Source organism: Microcebus murinus, chromosome 9 (assembly GCF_040939455.1).
Source record: "Microcebus murinus isolate Inina chromosome 9, M.murinus_Inina_mat1.0, whole genome shotgun sequence".
In the NCBI taxonomy this organism is placed as follows: domain Eukaryota; kingdom Metazoa; phylum Chordata; class Mammalia; order Primates; family Cheirogaleidae; genus Microcebus; species Microcebus murinus.
Window position 1 is genome coordinate 6,935,954 of NC_134112.1, and position 19,614 is coordinate 6,955,567.

Below are 19,614 nucleotides of genomic sequence, written 5' to 3' on the forward strand. Positions count from 1 at the left end.
ACTTATTTCTACTCCTTGTTCAGAATCCAGAAATCCAAGGAGCCAGCACCCCAGACTCTCTATAATGAGATGCAGGAAAGGTAAAAATGTGCCTTAAGCAACTGCCATTCTGGTAGTTCCTGGCATGACACCCTCTGAGCTGTCAGTCAAGGCTGTCTGCTCTGCCTGGCTGGCCTCTGCTTGCAACAGGAGAAGTGGCAGCTGTCTCCTGTTCTCTCACTGCTCACCCGCCTCCCCTCCTCTCACAGACAGTGATGCGGGTGGAGTTCCTACAGTTTCTGCCACTCCTTCCTTGTCCTAAGGCCACTCAGAAAGGAACTCTCTGGCAGGAATTCTCAGCCCACTCACCAGGAAGTTATGCATTATAACAATTCCCTGAATCCCACAATTCCACACTTACTGTGTGACCATTCCTCTGTAAGCCCTGGGGATACTGAGTTTATATTTGTTCCTGAATACAAATTAATAGTCCAGTAAATGTAAAAGGCATTTAGAGAGGGGGAAAAAACAGCAAGAGACACAAAGTTATAAATGCTGTCATCTATATGCTTTAACTCCTGACTTTCTCACACTGATACATTTTAAATATATAATATAAATAAGGCCAACACATTTTAATATGTTTCCTTTCAGGAACATCATATTGGAAAGTATTTTTCAGGCTAGGTTTAGTGTTACTCTGGTCCCTTTTCACAGGGTGAGAGCTGCCTTGGTCACCAAGCATTCCTCAACGGGTCCCTCTTTCTGGAAAAACCCAGGGGCGTTTACCTCAGGGATGTGCTGCTCTGGAATCCCACGGAGGCTGCAGTAATAATGAAGGTGTTCCCAACCGGTCAGAAGCTCGTCGAGGGCATCCTGCTGCGGACAGTAGCCGGTGAGCACGCCCGCCGCGCCCGCAGAAGCCAGGTCCACCTCACCTCTGTGCAGAGAAGCGGCAAGGTTGAGAACGGCGGCTTCCAAAACAAACGTCAACCACTTTTTACATTTGGCTCATCAATATGAAGTCCGCTGGAGTTTGTCTAATGCAATTAATTAATTTCCCATGAATAGTTTTAATTAATGAAAAGTGAAGGATTTCAGAATATATCACCCCAAAATATGCTTCTTTGGCAAACTGATTATTTTGAGCAATGAACAGCTGAGAACCAGCAGACAAAGGAAAAGCTCTTTACTTCCCCCTAAATAACTAAAAATTGAATATAAATTTCTATTTGTAAAGATGTCTCTATACTAAGGACAGAGCTACGTCTCCAGACCGCTCTGGTCACTGAGACTCACCTGTGTAATAACACAACCCCAATTCACAGCATATTTCCACCCCTCCCCTTCCCATAAATTGCCTCCACTGTACAGAAGCCCCAAACCCACCCCCTTTTTGTTGTTGTTTTTGTTTAGCCTACATAGGTGTATAAGCCTCAATCATCAGGCCTGTTCTTTGAGTTTTGTTTTTTCGTGAAACTCCTGGGCATATACACGTACGTATTTAAACCATTGTTTTGTTTTTCTTATTAATAACTACTTCGGCAGTTTCATATCCAGGGCCCTAGCTGGAGAACATAAAAAAGTAGAGGGAAAAAGTTTTTTTCCCCCTGCAGTAGGAACCCAGGTGTCCGGCAGAAAAATCTTGGCTCCAGAATCAGAGGCCCTGGTGTTAACTGGGGTAAGTCCACAACAGCTTTGGGTGTTAGAGAAAAACATGTATTTCATGAATAACATGGGCTCAATTAATGGCTATCATATTTACTATTTCTCAACCAAAACAATTCATGTGAACAACAAATAAATCAATGACTTGTGAACTAAAATAGAACCTTAACCCCTTAGCCAACTGTATGCACCCACTCTTGACCAATCTTACTTAAAGCTGACATATAGGCCTGGAGAGGAAGGGAGGTCAGACACACCTGGCCATGCCCCTCCCTTTTGGAGTTAACTCTTTGTAATGATAAGACACAAAATCATTAAGCCTAAAGCCACATGAGACCTTTAACAGGACACCTGTAGGTCATCAATTTACTTAACACATCACTTGAGTCTGGTTACATGTCCTGTGTCTTGTTTCTGATTAACAGACTCTGTTGTCTTAACTTAAAACATTCCAAGGCTTTAGACAAAGCTTAATTTCTTTAATCAATTACAAATCAAAGAATCATTAAGCCCACCTATAACTCGTAAGCCCTCTAACCCCCGCCTCCAAGATGTCCTGCCTTTTTAGGCCAAAGCAACATATGCTTTCCATGTATGATCTCACACGTAATTCCTATCTCTGTGAATGTATAAAACCGAACTATAAACCTATGACTGCAGGTACATTTTCTCAGGACCTCATGAGGCCATGTGCTCTGAGCCAGTCACACACATTCAGTTCAGAATAACCCTCATTAAATTATTTTACAGAGTTTGGGTTTTTTTTTCCCACTAACAGACTTAACTATATTTAGTTACTGATTTTTAAAAAAAACCTAAATTTTATGATAACAATTATATATATAACCTCTCATTGAACATATAGAAAAAAGAAAAAAAGGAAAATTCATGGTCCCAACTCTCAGTGATTTCTGTTATTAATATTTTGGTGTTAATCCTTCAAGTATAGCTATGTTACACGATGACATGGTGCAGATTATACAAAACTCTATCTACTTAAACATAAAAGAACTCTTGTTTTATTTCTAATTTTAACATTAATACATATTCATCATGAAAAATGTAAACCTACTCAAATATGATTAACATTTTGACAATTTCATTACTGACTTATTTCTATGCATTTTTACACAGATAAAATTATATTGACCATAAACATTCTTAAGAACACTTTAGGAAGAAAAATTCCTGTTTCCTAAACGGGAAATAATGTAAAATATATATATATATATATATGCTGAGAAATTATGACTATTACAAGGGGTGATTATTAGCCTTTCTCAAAAAAAAGAAAAGAAAAAGAAACAGTGAGAAAAAGGATTATTACTATTTTTAATTCCTCTGAAAACAGTATATGTACATGGAAACAAGTAAACGATAAAAGAAAACTGGGTGTTGTGTAAAATTTTATGTTCTCAACTTTATTTTGTTTTTCCCTTCAAAAATCTTGTAAAAATTACTTCCTCAAACTTTTCCCCCTAAATTTTGTGTAGCCAAAAGTTTATTTTAGTCTGATTTTTGTTATACTATAAGAAACTACTTTTTTCTGTTTGTTCACCCTTAGAAATATTCTTTATCAGTATAGTCTGAGAGTTCTTTACAAGATATATATATACACATAGAGAGATATATATGTAGATATAGAGATATCTTTTTTCAATGACTTTATCTAAAACATTAAAATAGTGTGAATTATTTCAGTATATAATATTAGGCCTTGTTTTTAATCACTGCTTCTGAAAATTTTTACATAATAATTTTTAAGGTTTTTTAAATTCTCTTTTTATTATAATAGGACATATGATATAAAATTCACCATTTTAACCATATTATAGTGTACAATTCAGTGGCATTAGAATAATCACAGTGTTATACAAACATTATTAACTATCTAGTTCCAAAATAGTTTCATCATTCCGAAATGAAACTTTGTACCCACTAAACAGGTCACTCCACATTCACCTGTGTCCTTGACACTGTTAGTCTTCATTCTGTCTCTACAGTTTCCCCTATTTTAGATATTCCATATCAAAGGAATCATATGATTCATTTTTATATTCCATGAGTAATGTATAACCATGTGGCTTTTTGTGTCTGGCTTCTTTCACTTAGCATAATATTTTTAAGATTAATCCATGCTGTAATATTTTCTTTTAATAAGGAAATGCACACAGCAGTTATTTTAAAAAAAATACTGCCTTCATTTTGCATATGATAAAACTAAGGTCCACATGATGCAGCTGGCCCTGAGTTAACCAGGACCAGTTCTAACACTTTAACCTTGCACGTGCAAGTCCACCATTTCTCATTCCATGACACTTACGTAGAAAGTTAAAGGAACCACATATAAAAGAGAGAAGATAATTTTTTTAAAAACTGAATAGGCTTCAGTTTTTAGGGCAGTTTTAAGTTTATAAAATAACTGAACAGAAAGTATAGAGTTTATATAGTCCTCTTCTCTTCACCCAGTTTTCTCTATTATTAACATCTTGGATTGGTGTGGTAAATTGGTTACAATTGATGAACAATATTAATACATTATTAATTAAAGTTCATAATTTACTTTATCATTTGGTCTTCATATTGTACAGTTTTATGGGTCTTAACAAATGCATAATGTCATGTATGCATCATTGCAGTAACATATAGAATAGTTTTCATTGCCCTAAAAATCCTGTGAACTCATCCTATTCATCCCTCCCCATCTCCCCATAAACCCTGGCAAACACTTATCTTTTTTTCTGTCTTGACAGTTCTTTACAGAATGCCATAAACTTGGAATAATACAATATGTAGCATTTTCATACTGGCTTCTTTCACTTAGCAATATGTACTTAAGGTTCCTCCATGTCTTTTCATGGATTGATAGTTGTTTTCTTTTTATTGCTGAATAATATTCCATTGCAAACCCGAACCACAGTTTATCCACCCACCTATTGAAGGGCATCTTGGTTGCCTCCAAGTTTTGGCAATTATGAATAATGTTGCTATAAACATCCATGTGCAAAATTTTTTGTGTGTTGGAACATAAGTTTTCAACTCATTTGGGTAAATACCTAGGAGCACAATTGCTGAACTATGTGTAAAGACTGTGCTTAGCTTTATAATAATCTGCCAAACTGTCTTCCAAAGTAGTTGTACCACTTTGCATTCCAATCAGCAGCAAATAAGGGTTCCCATTACTCCACATCTTGCCAGCATTTGGTATTGTCAGTGTTTTGTATTTTATTTATTCCATTGTTTTAATTTGCAATATCACCTATAACATATGATGTTGAGTATCTTTTCCTATAGTTGCTATCTATTTGTTTTCTTTGGTGAGGTTCAGATATTTTGCCCACATTTTAACTGGGTCGTTCATTTCTCATTGTTGAGTTTTCAGAGTTCTTCATGTACTTTGGATATAAGTCTTTTATCAGAAATGGGTCTGCAACATTTTTTTTTCCTAGCCTGTGGATTGACTTTTCAATATCTTAACAATGTCTTCTGCAGAGAACCAGTTTGCTTTAACAAATTCTTAACAAAACTTATCAACATTTTCTTTCACGGATCATGCCTTTGATGTATCTAAAAAGGCATTGCCAAATCCAAGGTCACCTAGACTTCTCTTATGTTATCTTCTAGAACTTTTATATTTAGGTCATTGATCCACATTGAGTTAATTTTTGTGACAGCTTTAAGTTAAGTGCCTTGAGTGACTGTTTGCTTGTGCATGTCCATTTGTTCCTGCACCATCTTGGTGAAAATGTGATTCTTTCTCCACTGGATTGCCTTTGCTCCTTTGTCATAGATCAAGTAACTGCATTTGTGTGGGTCTATTTCTGGGATGCTAATTGCTGTAACTTTATAGTAAACCTTGAAGTTGAGTAAGGTCAGTATCAGACTTTGTTCTTCCATACTGCATTGCCAACACAGATTTTTTGTTGTTCCACATAAACTTGAAAATCAGTTTATCAATGTCCACAAAGTAACGTGCTGAGATTTTGATTGGGATTGTGTTGAATCTAAAACCAAAGTTGGGAATAACTAACATCTTGACAATATTGAGTCTTTCTATCCAAAAAATGGACTGTTTATTTAGAGCTTTTAGGATTTCTATTTTTAGGATTTTGTAGTTTTCCTCATGTAGAATATATATAGATACACACACAAACACACACACACATATATATATATATATATATATATATATATATATATATATATATATATTTGTTAGATATATTGTATTTCATTTTGTGGGGTGTTAATCTAAATAGCATTGTGTTTTTAATTTCAAATTCCAACTATCGATTACAGTTATATAGGGAAACACTTGACTCTTCTCTATTAACCCTGTATCTTAAAACCTTGATATAATCACCTATTAGTTCTGGGAGCTTTTCAGGCAATTCTTTGGTAGTTTCTACAAACACACAATCATGTCATTAGCAACAATGACAGTTTGATTTCTTTCTTTCCAACTTCATTGCCTTTTCTTGTCTTACTGCATTATGTAGGACTGCCAGTAGAGTGCTGAATAAGAAGGGTAAGAGAGGACATCTTTGTCATATTCAATCATCACTAAATATGTTATTAGTTATAGGCTTACTGTAGTTGTAGGTTTATTACAGATGTTCTTTATTAAGTTGAGGAAGTTCTTTTCTATTCCCACTTTGCAGAGAGATAGTATTATGAATGGGTGTTAGATGCTATCAATTTTTTATGTCTTATGCATGTTAATATGATTGATTTTTCCTTTTTATTCTATTGATGTGAATGGATTTTTAAATGGATTTTCAAATATTGAACCAGGCTTGTATACCTGGAATAAATTACTCTTGGTAATAATGTATAATTCTTTCTCTATATTGTTGAATTTAGCATTATAATATTTTGTTGAGGATTTTTACGTGTATGTTCATGAGAGATGCAAGTCAATATAAATAGTTTTCCCTTCTAGTAATGTCTTTGTCTAGTTTCAGTATTATGTTAATGCTGACCCCATGGAATTAGTTAGGAAATGTTCCCTCTGTATCTATTTTCTAGAAGATATGGTAGTGAATTGATATTTCTTTCTTAAATCGTAGAATTCACCAGTGAAACCACCAAGGTCTTTTGCTTTCCTTTTAAGGTTGTTAGTTATTGATTCAATTTCTTTCATTAATATAAACCTATTTGGATTGTCTATTTCTCTTTGTGTGCATTATGGTAAATTGTGTTTTTAGGGAATTGACCAATTTTAAATAAGTTATTAAATAAGTGAGCATAGATTCATTCATAATATTTTCTTATTATGGTATTAATGTTCATGAGATCAGTAATGATTGCCCTCTTTAATTTTTGATATTAGTAATTTGTGTCTTCTCTCTTTTTTTATGGATGGCCTGACTAGGAGTTTATCAATTTTGTTGATTTGATCTTTTAGTTTCATTGATTTCAGCTTTTAGTTTTATTTATTTTTCTTTGTTTTCCTATTTAAAATGTTATTAATTTCTGCTCTTATTTTTATTATCTCTTTTCTTCTGTTTACTTTGCATTTAATTTGCTCCCTTCCTCTAATTTCCCAAGGTGTGAGCTTAGATTATCTACTTTAGGTCTTTCATACTTTCTAATACATATATTCTATTTTCTAATATATGTATTCCTTTGTGGTCTGACAGCATAGTTTTGATGATATCTATTCTTTTAAATTTGTTGAGGTGTGTTTTATGGAACAGAATATGGTCTACCCTGGTGAATGTTTCAAATGAGCTTAAGAAGAATGAAGCTTTTGTAAACTAGCTCAACCTCTGTGGAAAGCAATATGGAGATACCTTAAAGTGATACAAGTAGACCTACCATTTGATCCAGCAATTCCACTATGGGGCATCTACCCAAAAGATCAAAAGTCACTTTATGAAAAAGACACCTGCACTCGAATGTTTATAGCAGCACAATTCACAATTGCAAAGGTGTGGAAACAACCCGAGTGCCCATTAATTCATTAATGGATTAATAAAATGAAGTATATGTATACCATGGACTACTACTCAGCTTTAAGAAACAATGGTGATATAGCTAGCACCTCTTGTATTTTCCTGGATAGAGCTGGAACCCATTCTACTAAGTGAAGTATCTCAAGAATGGAAAACAAGCACGATATGTACTCACCAGCAAATTTGTATTAACGGATCAACACCTAAGTGGACATATAGGAGTAACATTTATTGGGTGTCGGGCAGGTGGGAGGGGGAGGAGATGGGTATATACAAACACAATGAGTGAGATGTGCAACATCTAGGGGATGATCATGCTTGAGGCTCTGACTTGAGGTGGGGGAGGTCATGGGCAATATATGTAACATTAACACTTGTACCCCCATAATACATTAAAATAAAATTTAAAGAAAAGAATGTAGTTTTTGTTTTCATTGGATGAAATATTCTTTAAATGTTAACTATATCCAGTTGCCTTAGTCAGTTTGAGCTACTATAACAAAATACCAAACCCTGAGTGTCTTAATAAGCAAACATTCATTTCTCATAGTTTTGGAAGCTGGGAGGTCCAAGGTCAAGGTGACAGTAGATTTGGTCTCTGCCGAAAGCCTTCTTTCTGCTTTGCTGATAGCTCCCTTCTTGCTGTATCCTAGCATGGCAGAGACAGAGAGGGCACTGTCTCTGTTCCTATTCTCAGAAGGACACTGATCCCCTCATGGAAGCCCCTCCTGATTTCATCTAATCCTCATCAGCTCCCACAGCCCACACCTCCAAAGAGCATCACAATGGGGATTAGGGTTTCACACACGATTAGGAGGAGGGGGCCAGCATTCAGTCCATAGCACCACTTGATTGACAGTAGTGTTCAGCTATGGCCTTGCTGAAATTCTGCCTGCTGGTTCTGCCCATTTCAGAGGGAAATTGAAGTCCTTTACTATAACAGTGGGTTATAGTATTTCTATGTATCTATACATAGTATTTCTATGTATCCATACATTTCTATGTATCTATAGTATTTCTATGTATCTATACATCTATATATTTCTATAGTATCTATTTCTCCTTTAAGTTCTGTAAGTTTTTGCGTCATGTGTTTTGATGCTCTGTCATTAAAGGTATACCTGTTAAGCATTATCATGTCTTTGTGGAGAATTGATTCCTGTATCATTATGTTACTGTACCACTTTATCACTGATAATTTTCCTTGTTCTGAAGTTTATTCTGTCTGAAATTAATCTAGATACTCCAGCTTTCTTTTGATTAGTATTAGCACGATATATCTTTCTCCTCCCCTTTACTTTTAATCTATATCTTTATATATAAAGTGGGTTTCTTTTAGACAATAAATATTTGGGGTTTGATATTTTATACACTTAATTTAAGTCTTTTAATTGACGTATTTAGACGATTCACATTTAAAGTGATTATTGATATAGTTGGATTGATATCTGCCATATTTGCACCTACTTTCTATTTGTAACTTTGTTCTTCGTTTCTATTTTTTAAATCTTCCACTCTTTTCAAGATTTTTTTATTTTTTAGTAGGGCATTTTATATGATTCCATTTTTCTTCTCTCTTAGCACATTAATTTTACATATTTTTTAGTGGTTGCAGAGTTTGCAATATCCACTTGCAACCAATCCAAATCCACTTTCAATTTACACTATTCTGCTTAACAAAGGTGCAAATAACTAGCAATGGAGTATTCACAATTCCTTTCCCCCCTTACTTATGACATTGGTGACATTTGTTTTATTTAGCTATAAGCTATAATCACTGAATATACTCTTGCTATTATTATTTTGAACAAACTATTAACTATCAAATTAATTAACCATAAAAAATACAATTTTATTTTACCATTATGTATTCCTGCTCTAACATTCTTTCTTTCTTTCTCTCTCTTTCTTTCCCTCTTTCCCTCTTTCTTTCTTTCTTTCCCTCTTTCTTTCTTTCCCTCTTTCTTTCTTTCTTTCTTTCTTTCTTTCTTTCTTTCTTTCTTTCTTTCTTTCTTTCTTTCTCTTTCTTTCTTCTTTCTTTCTTTCTTTCTTTCTTTCTTTCTTTCTTTCTTTCTTCTCTCTCTCTCTCTCTCTCTCTCTCTCTCTCTCTCTCTCTCTCTCTTTCTTTCTTTCTTTCTTTCTTTCTTTCTTTCTTTTGACAGAGTCTTGCTTTGTTGCCCAGGCTAGAGTGAGTGCCATGGCGTCAGCCTAGCTCACAGCAACCTCAAACTCCTGGGCTCAAGCAATCCTCCTGCCTCAGCCTCCTGAGTAGCTGGGACTACAGGCATGTGCCACCATGCCCGGCTAATTTTTTCTATATATATTAGTTGGCCAATTAATTTATTTCTATTTATAGTAGAGACAGGGTCTCGCTCTTGCTCAGGCTGGTTTCGAACTCCTGACCTCGAGCAATCCGCCTGCCTCGGCCTCCCAGAGTGCTAGGATTACAGGTGTGAGCCACCACGCCAGGCCTCTTCCTTTCTTTATACAGATTTCATTGTCTGACCTACATAATTTTCCTCCTTTCTGAAGAACTTCTTTTAATATTTCTTACAAAGCAGGTCTATTGACAACAAATTCCCTCAATTCTTGTGTGTTAGAGAAAGTATCCTTCACTTTTGAAGGATAATTTCACTAGATACCTGTTGGTGATTCTTTTCTTTCAACTCTTTAAATATTTAACTACATTATTTTCTTGCCTGCATAGTTTTAAGGAGAAATTCGATATAATTCTTATATCTTTGTTCTTCTGTAGGTAATGTGGTTTTTACCCTCTGGCTTCGTAAGATCTTCTCTTTGATTTCCTATGGATGAGTACGATATGTCTGGGTGTGCGGATTTTTTGACATTTATGCTGCTCAGTGTTATCTGAACTTCCTGGATCTGTACTTTGGTGTCTGTTATAAATTTTGGGAAATCTTAGCCATTATTATTTCAAATATTTCTTCTGCCTCCTTTTCTCTTTCTCCTCCTTTTTATAGTATAATTATTCATATGTTAAACATTTTTTTCATTGTGCTACAACTCTTTGATATTTTATTTCATCCTTTTAGTACTTTTGCCTCTTCAGTTTTAGAAGTTTCTATTGACATATCTTCAAGCTCACTATTTTCTTAGCTGTCTCCAGTCTATGGACAAGCCCACCAAGGGCATTCTTCATTTAAGAGTGTTTTTGTTTACTAGCATTTCCTATGGACTCTTGGCATTTCCTTCCCTCTGTTTATATTATATTTCTTGCATGTTATCAGTTTTTTCCACTAGAGCCTTTAGTATATTAATCATAGTTATTTTAAATTCACAGTATGATACTTACAAAATTTCTGCCAAATCAGAGTCTGGTTCTGAAGTTTGCTTTGTTTCTCTAGCTTGTTTTTGTCATTTAGCATGCCTTGTAATTTTTGTTGAAAGCCAGACAAGGTGTATTAGGTAATAGAACCACACAGGTAAATAGGCTTTTAGTGAAGGTTTCATGTTTATCTGAATAGGAGTTTGGTTGTGTTTATGGCTGCTGTAGCTGTGACATCAGATTTGGCAATTTTTTTCTAGAGTTCTTGTTTTCATCTCCACTGTTTTCTTTGGGTTTGCTTAGAGACTCCATCTTAAATAGAGTGTGAGGCTTGTAGCTCTTATATAATTGTCAGAGTCCTTTGTTACTATACAGAAGCTCCATTAATGTGGTGGTAAGGAGCTGGTGGAGGGGAAGAGTCTTATGATTAGGTCTCCATCATCCAGAGTCCGAGCTGGACATTTCCCTTCCCCAAGTTTATTCGGCTTTGGGAAGACCCCAGTCAGACAGGCTCTGTTCAATATAGTCTCTCCTGATGGCTAGCCTTCCAAGGAGAACAGAGAGCTCTGGGCATATTTCCATATGATTATGGCCTGCGGGAAACATGACAGGAATTTTTTCTCCAGACTTCATTCACCGTGAGAACCTGGTAGGATCCTGAAGCTAATACTCAACAATGGGGAGCGCCCCATAAGACTGAGTCCTCTTGGTGTTTCTAACTCTCAAGCAAATCCACACTGAGCCTATATCAATTTTTCAACTACAGTTGAAGAGTTCATACTGATCCTGGGTCCCTGAGGGGCTTCTGCACCTATGCCTCCTCATTCACAGTCCTAGGCTCCTTCTAGTGCGGCCATCCCCCAGCATCCATGGGGTTTTGGTTCCGGAACATCCCCTCTCGCCGCCCCACAAATGTTCAAGTCCCATATGTAAAATGGCATGGAATTTGCTTGTATAAATTACACACATTCTCCTGTATGCTGTAAATCATCTCTAGATTACTTGTAATATCTATACAATGTAAATGCTATTTAAATAGCCATCACACAGTATTATTTACAGAATAACGACAAGGAATAAAGTCTGTACATGGTCCGTACAGATGCAATCATGCACTTTTTATTCTGAGTATGTCTGAGCTGCAGGTGGTGGAGTCTGCAGACGCGGAACCCGCAGACGCAGTGGCCCGCTGTATTCCCGACTCTGTTTCCAGTGCTGGGGCACCAGTTTGCTCTCTGACCTCAGTGCTCTGAACCTTCCAGGAAGGGTGAGTAATTTTCAGTTTTTCAGGAATTTTTTTAGTTGTTTTGAGAATGAAAATGACAACTTTCAAGCTCTTTTAATGTTGTACCAGAAACCATAACTCGATAACTTTTTTACTACATTTTTTGTTTCATTTGTTCATGTTCCACATCCCTTCCCCTCAGAAAAAGCTATACATTTTACATGTATCTCTACACCCTGTGTATTATCTACCATTCTTCTGCTCATCAATTCAATGGCTTCTAATCTATACCCTGGGACAATTTCTTAAGTTGATTCCTGGCATTATTATTTTAATATTCTGTACTTGAATTCTGCTCTTGTATGTGACACAAATATTCCAGAAAACTGGATTTAAGGTCTACTATGCACTGAGTTTCCTTTGTATTAGTTCCTATCACATCCATACTCTCTTGTCTTTTAAATTTAGCTAGCACCTTTGTCAAGAAGTTTTCCACATCTCAAAATTTACTCTTTTAGATCAAGATGATACCACATTTTCTAAAAGTATTTCTCTACATTTAAATAAGTCAAACTGTGCATGTATAACTTTAACAGTTAGTCTTTTTCTAGTGCTATAAATAGTTTTTGCACAACAATTTTATATATGCTTTATTGTTATTCATTCTTGCATAGGCAGCAAGATTGCCAGATAAAATACAAGATATATACTTTATTTTGTATTTTAGATAGACAATGAATAAATGTTCAGTATGAGTATACACCATGGAATATTTGTGTGTATCACACACACAAAAAAAAACTTGTTGGAAATTCAAGTTTAAAATATTTTCCTCATGGGAGAATATTTCTGAAAGGTAATGTGTATATTATCTATGGCTCCAAACATATCATCCTTGTGCTATTTTAAATTCATTATCAAAATTGAATTTCAACTGGGAGAGTAGTTTTGAATAGACCAACAAACAATGGAACAGCTGTATGAAATACAAGAAAATCTATTTAAAGGCTAGGCAATATTGATTCATATCCCAAAGTGAAGAAAAACTCACTGAGGTAAGACATATATTCTGATTTTTCTGTTGATGCATCGGCCACTCATCTAGGATGAAAGAGAAGAGGTGCTGATGTCGTGTGGAAAATGACTGCTGTGTAGACCGGCTTTGCAGAGGGGCTAAGCAAAGCTGGTATCATTCTTCTGCAGTGACAGAAACTGAGGTTTAGGGTAACCAGGGCAGATAAGTCTTGAGGAGCCCATATCTCAAAAAGAAGGAAGAGAGGAAACATCTGTAACTGTGAGGTGCCTTCACCCTTGGCACCCTCATTAATTCATGAGCAATGCAGGCTTATAATTGAAGAAGGAAGTCATGGCAAAAGTGTGATAAGCTAAAAATTAAGCAAAACTTTCAGGTTTATAGTAAATGTGTGATAATCAAAACTAGAGTTAAGCAGAGAGTTAGGTGTTGGGACTCTGGTAAATAACCATGGCTTTGAATCAGGATCACTAAAAGGTGAAATCCTGGAAAACATAAAAATTAGACAAGTCCTTAAAAATTAAGTTCATAAGGTCATCTAATTTTCTGAATGTATTAAAATGATTTTTCCTATTCTAATTACACATCAAAGCCAAAGAGAATTCTCTTTGGAGGAAAACAGAATCATCCAGAACTCCTAATGTTTAAACTTTATAAAGTGTTAAGGGTTGACTTGTGTCCCACCAAAAACAAGCAAACAAACAATGTTGGAGTCCTAACTCCCAGCACCTCAGAATATGTCCTTATTTAGAAATAGAGTGACATAGAGATAATCAAATTAAACTGAGGATATTCTGGTAGGCCCTAACCCAGTATGACCGGTGTCCTTACAAAAAGCAGGAATTTGAACACAGAAACATACATAGAGGGAAGACTGTACAAACATCCAGGGAAAGATAGCCACTTACAAGCCAAGGAGAGAGGCCTGGAACAAACCCCTCCCTCTCTGGAACAAAGCCCTGAAAAGGACCAACCCTGACAATACTCCAGGCTCTAGAACTGTGAGAAAATAAACTTTTGCTGTTTAAGCTACCCAGTTTGTAGCATACTTTTACAGCAATCCTGGCAAACTGAAACACGAAAAATGCCTTTAAACAGGACCAAGATGAAAACTAAAGAAAATAAAAGTAAACCCACAGGTGATATAGATATCGCATTTACAGATATAAATTTTAATACAGTTCAATTAATACATGAACAAAAAAGCTGACACGTGGTGAATTACACTAGAAAACTGGGATCTATGAAAAAGGGATAAAATGAAAATTCTATAAAATGAAAATTATATTAATACTAAACAAAATTAAAAAGGCAACGGAATGCTTTAAACACAGTAATAAATACTAATATTAATATAATTTGACACAAAATACAACAACATCATTAAGGTCGTTATAGCTATTAAAAGTAAAATGATAGTATATTATGCACAAAATATCTCCATAGAAATGTGATGATTTAGATGAAATAGAAAAATTCCTTAAAACACAGAGTACCAAAACAGAAGAAATAGAAAGTCTAAAAATTTCTATATCCAAAAACAAATCAAATCTTTAATTAAAACTGTTTTGTTAAATTCAGGCCAAAATGGATTCACTAGGGCATTTTGTGAAATATTTATGGAAAAATTATATGAATCATATACTCTTTTTAAAAATAGAAGTACTGGAAACAATTCTCAAGTTATTTTATAAGGCCATAATTAACTTAATTAAATTTGACAAGTATGGTACAATAAGTAAAATCAGAGCTCAACTTCTCATAATAATCATTGTAAAATATTAATAATTATTACCAAATCAAATAAAGTAATATATAATATGGATAGTAAATGTTAACCAAGTCAGCCCTATCCATAAATCTGAAAATATTTTTAAAACAAAATTTAAAAGGTCATTAAATATAAAATGTACACTAATAGAAGAAGAAACACTATATGATTATCTCAAGAGATGAGGAAAAAGTTCATCAAAGGTTTAAAAATATTCTTCATAAAAATAAACAAATAAAAATCAAAAACTGAACTGGCTGTGCGCAGTGGCTCATGCCTGTAATTCTATAACTTTGAAAAGCTGAAGTGGGAGGATTTCTTGAGTTCAGGAGTTCAAGACTAGCCTGAGCAAGAGAGAAACCCCATTTTTACTAAAAATATAAAATTAGTCAGGTGTCATGGCATGTACCTATAGTCCCAGCTACTTAGGAGGCTGAGACAGGAGGATCATTTGAGCCCAGGAATTTGAGGATGCAGTGAGCTATGATGACACCACTATACTTTACTTGGGGTGACAGGGCAAGACTCTGTCTCAAAAAAAAAGAAAGAAAAAAGAATAAAAAGAAAAAATATTTTCAAGCTAGGAATAGAAATATAAAAGAACTTTCTAAATCTGATAAAAAGTATCTATACAAACCCACAAAAACTGTGTAATATTTAAGTTAATAATAAAAAAATCTGAAGTCTCCTCCTTGATATCGAGAAAAAAACAAAGATGCCCATTGTCACCTCTTCTATTCGACATTATATGAACAGTCCTGGCCAGTGCATTAAGGCAAGGAAAAAACTTATGGGAAGTAAAATAAAATAATAATGCTGCATATATTTACAAGTGAGATCATTATTTACAAAATAGGTACAAAATAATCTACACCTAAACAAATCATAATTGAGCTGTCAAAAACTGATGATAAAGAGGGGATCATGATAGCAAAGAGAGAAATGACTTATAATGTACAAAGAATTCTCAATAAGGTTAATAGTTGATTTCTCAACAGAAAGTATAGAGACCAGAAATCTATGGGATGACATATAAAATTCTGAAAGAAAAGTCAACCAAGGATTCTATATGAAACAAAAACATCTTTTAAAATTGAATTAGAAATTAAGTCATTCACACATAAAGAAAACCTGAGACAGTTTGTTGATAGTAGAGCTGTCTCAAAAAATACTAAAAGAAGTTCTTTAGGCTGAAAAGAAAAGTACTAATAGTAACTTCAATTCACATAATGAGATTAAATGAAGAACACAGGCCATTTATTTAGATAAAGAAATATAAATGACAGAATACATGTACATGTTGCTCATAATTTATTTTTTCCTATGTTATTTAAATGCACCTCCATAAGAGAATAATAATAAATCCATGCTGATGAGCATACAATCTCTAAAAATGTAATTTGAAATAATAACAGCATAAGCAGGGATGGAACTATATAGGGGCACAGTTTTATAAACTATTGAAATTAAGTTAGTATTAATCTAAATTAGAGGATTTTTAACTCAAGATGTTAACTATAATTCCCCAGGAAAACTGCTAAGAAAATAACTCAAAAATATATTGCAAAAGAAATAAGGAATTAAAGTGGTATTATAGAAAATATATATTTAACACAAAAGAAGTTAGTAATGGAAGAACAAGAGAACAGAAAAGATAGAAGACACATAGAAAACAAAGAGAAAAATGGTATACATCAATCTGACCATCTTAGTAATTACAGTAAATGTAAATGAGTTAAATACATTATACTTTCCTGGTTTAAGAATTAAATTTAGTGAGAAATGTATGTGCCCTGCCCAGAACGTTTAAGAGTTATACTCCAGACAAGGTTGCTGCCTAAAGGCATAACAATAGGCCTGAGTTTCTGCACTGAGGTATGAGCTGCCCAGTCCCATGATAAGTGGAGGCCTGGAGGCCACACAATAAGCACGTTGTTCCTACGATTGCTGCTTGCCCCTGTTAGATGGCTGGATAGTTAATGACAGGTAAGATTCCTCAAGGAGGAACAACCTAAGACATACACAGCCACTGGGGGGCCAGCCAGGTGGAACTGGGGATGAAAAATGCCCCCTGTGGCTGCCTTGCCCAACCTTGCTAATCTCAGTCTGTGATCTATGCCTGGTGCCTTGAGTAACTGCCTGGAAACCTTGAGTCAGGGGAGTGCCCTTAGGCAATGTGTTCCAGAATATAAGGCCATTGCTGTAATGCCTGGGTGGTCACGTACAAGGAAGTAACTTCAATTTTTTAGGGCATAAAAATAAAACGACTGGTGCATTTGGCACTGCAGTCTTGTACTGCCTTTATGTGTGTCTGTGTCTTTCTTTTTGTGTCTCTTCATTCTGTGTTCATCCCCCATCCTGCAAACGGGCCACGGCATAGTAATAGAAGAACAAGAAAACAGAAAAGATAGAAGATACATAGAAAGCAAAAAGCCAAATGGCATACATCAATCTGACCATCTTAGTAATTATATTAAATGTAAATGAGTTAAATACTACAAATAAAAGTCAGAGATTAGCAAATGGATTTTTAAAAAATGGTCTAACTATATGCCGTCTATAAAATATACAATTTATAATCAAGTCACAAATAAGTTGAAAGTAAAAGGATGAAAAAAGATATAAAATTCAAGTAATATCCAAAAGAGATCTGGGGTAGCCCTACTAATATCAAACAAAATATTATGTAAGCAAACATTGTTACTGTAGACAAAGAAAAACATTTAAAAATGATAAAAGTGTTAATTCCTCAGGAAGACAGACTAATCATAAACATATATACACTGAAGAACAGAGTTCCACAACATACAAAGCAAAAGATAAGCATCAAGGGAGAAAGAGACATTTCAACAATAATAGAAAGTTCAATGTACCACATTCAATATTTCATAGAATAAATATGCTAGATGATCAACAAAAATATAGGAGACTTGAACAACATAAAAGCCAACCAGACCTAAGAGACTATAGAAAGTTAAAGAACTCTCCTCCCAACAAGAGCAGAATGCACATTCTTCTCAAATGCACAGGATAGAATATGTGTTTGGCAATTTAAACAAACTTCAATAAATTTAAGAGGACTGAAGATATGTTCTCTGACTACAATGGACTAAAATTAAAAATCAATACAGAAGTAAACTTTGGGAAATCTCAAATGTGTAGAAATTAAACAACATACTCCTACATAACAAATGGGACAAAGAAGAAATCAAAAGGAAAATCAGACAACTCTTTGAGACTAATGAAAACAAAACCACAACTCACCCAAACTTAAGGTATTGAGCTAAAAAGAGTTCATAAAGGGAAAGATATAGCTGTAACATCTATATTTAAAAATGAAGATATATCTCAGAGCAATAATTTAGCCATTATCTTAAGAAATTAGAAAAAGGCAAACTCAACCTAAAGCAAACAGAAAGAAGGAAATAATGATTCAAGTAGAAATAAATAAAATAGGGAAGAAAAGAATAGAAAAAATCATCAGAATCAAAAGTTGGTTCTATAAAATCAATAAAATCTACAAACCTTAGCTGTACCAACCAAAAAAAAAAAATAGAGAATATTCAAATAACTAAAATAGGACTGAAACATTTCTACTAACATTAAAAAATACAAAAATATATTTAATAACTGTCTATATATTCATATGTCAACAATAAGGCAACTTAGATGAAATGGACAAATTCTAGAAAGATATAAACTACTGAAAGTGAGTAAATGAGAAATAGAAATCTAAACAAATCTGTAACAAGTAAAGAGATTGAATTAGTAACTAAAAAAAAAACTGTCTTACAAATAAAAGTGTAGGATCAGATGGTTTCAGTGGTAAGTTCTACAAAATATTTAAAGTTGAATTACCACCAATCCTTAACAAACTGTTTCAAAAAAAGAAGAGGAAAGACTTCCAAACTAATTATAAGAGGCCAGTATTGCCCTGATAGCAAAACAAAAGACATGCAAGAAAAAAAAACTATATAACATTTCCTATAAATATATGTGCAAAACTCTTTAATAAAGATTTAACAAATCTTTAACAAAATATAAGTAAATCAAATCCAGCAGCATCTAAAGAGAATTAGACATCATTATCAAGAGGGATTATTCCAAGAATGCAAATTTGGTTTAATGTATAAAAATCAATCATTTATTATATACCACATTAATAGAATAAAGGGTAAAACCCACACCATATCTCAATAAACAGAAATAAAATACTTGACAAAACCCAACAACTTTCATGATAAAACAATTAAATAACTATGTATAGAAATGATTTTGTCATAAATGGTATGAAACCATTTATATGAAATTTTAAGAATAGTCAAATCCACAGAGAAAGAAAGTAGATTAATAGTTGGGAAAGACTGGGGGAGGGGGAGACAACAGGGGATGACTGCTAATTGGTATAGGGTTTCTTTTCAAGGTAATAAAAATATTCTGAAACTAGATAGTGGAAGATTGCATGGCTTTATGAATATGTTAAAAACCACTGAGATGTTACACTTAAAATTGTAAGTTCTATAGTGTGGAAATTATATCTTAATTAATCAAAACACTATCAGTATTTACAAAAGCTGAACATACACATGCTCTGTGGAAGCAGTTTATTCATATGTGTACCAGCATATATTTGTAAAAATTATCTGAAAATAAAACTACTGCAACATGAAACCATATGGGTGCATGGAAACATAG

General features: G+C 34.2%; 1 protein-coding gene across 1 annotated transcript in view; it reads right to left on the minus strand.

The window, feature by feature from the left end:
- ABCA13 (ATP binding cassette subfamily A member 13) overlaps positions 1–19,614 on the minus strand; it is a 470,652-nt gene that overhangs the window by 57,432 nt on the left and 393,606 nt on the right. Inside the window, 1 exon segment of the mRNA XM_020289932.2 lies at positions 769–919. Within this exon segment, the coding sequence (XP_020145521.2) occupies positions 769–919 (151 nt within the window).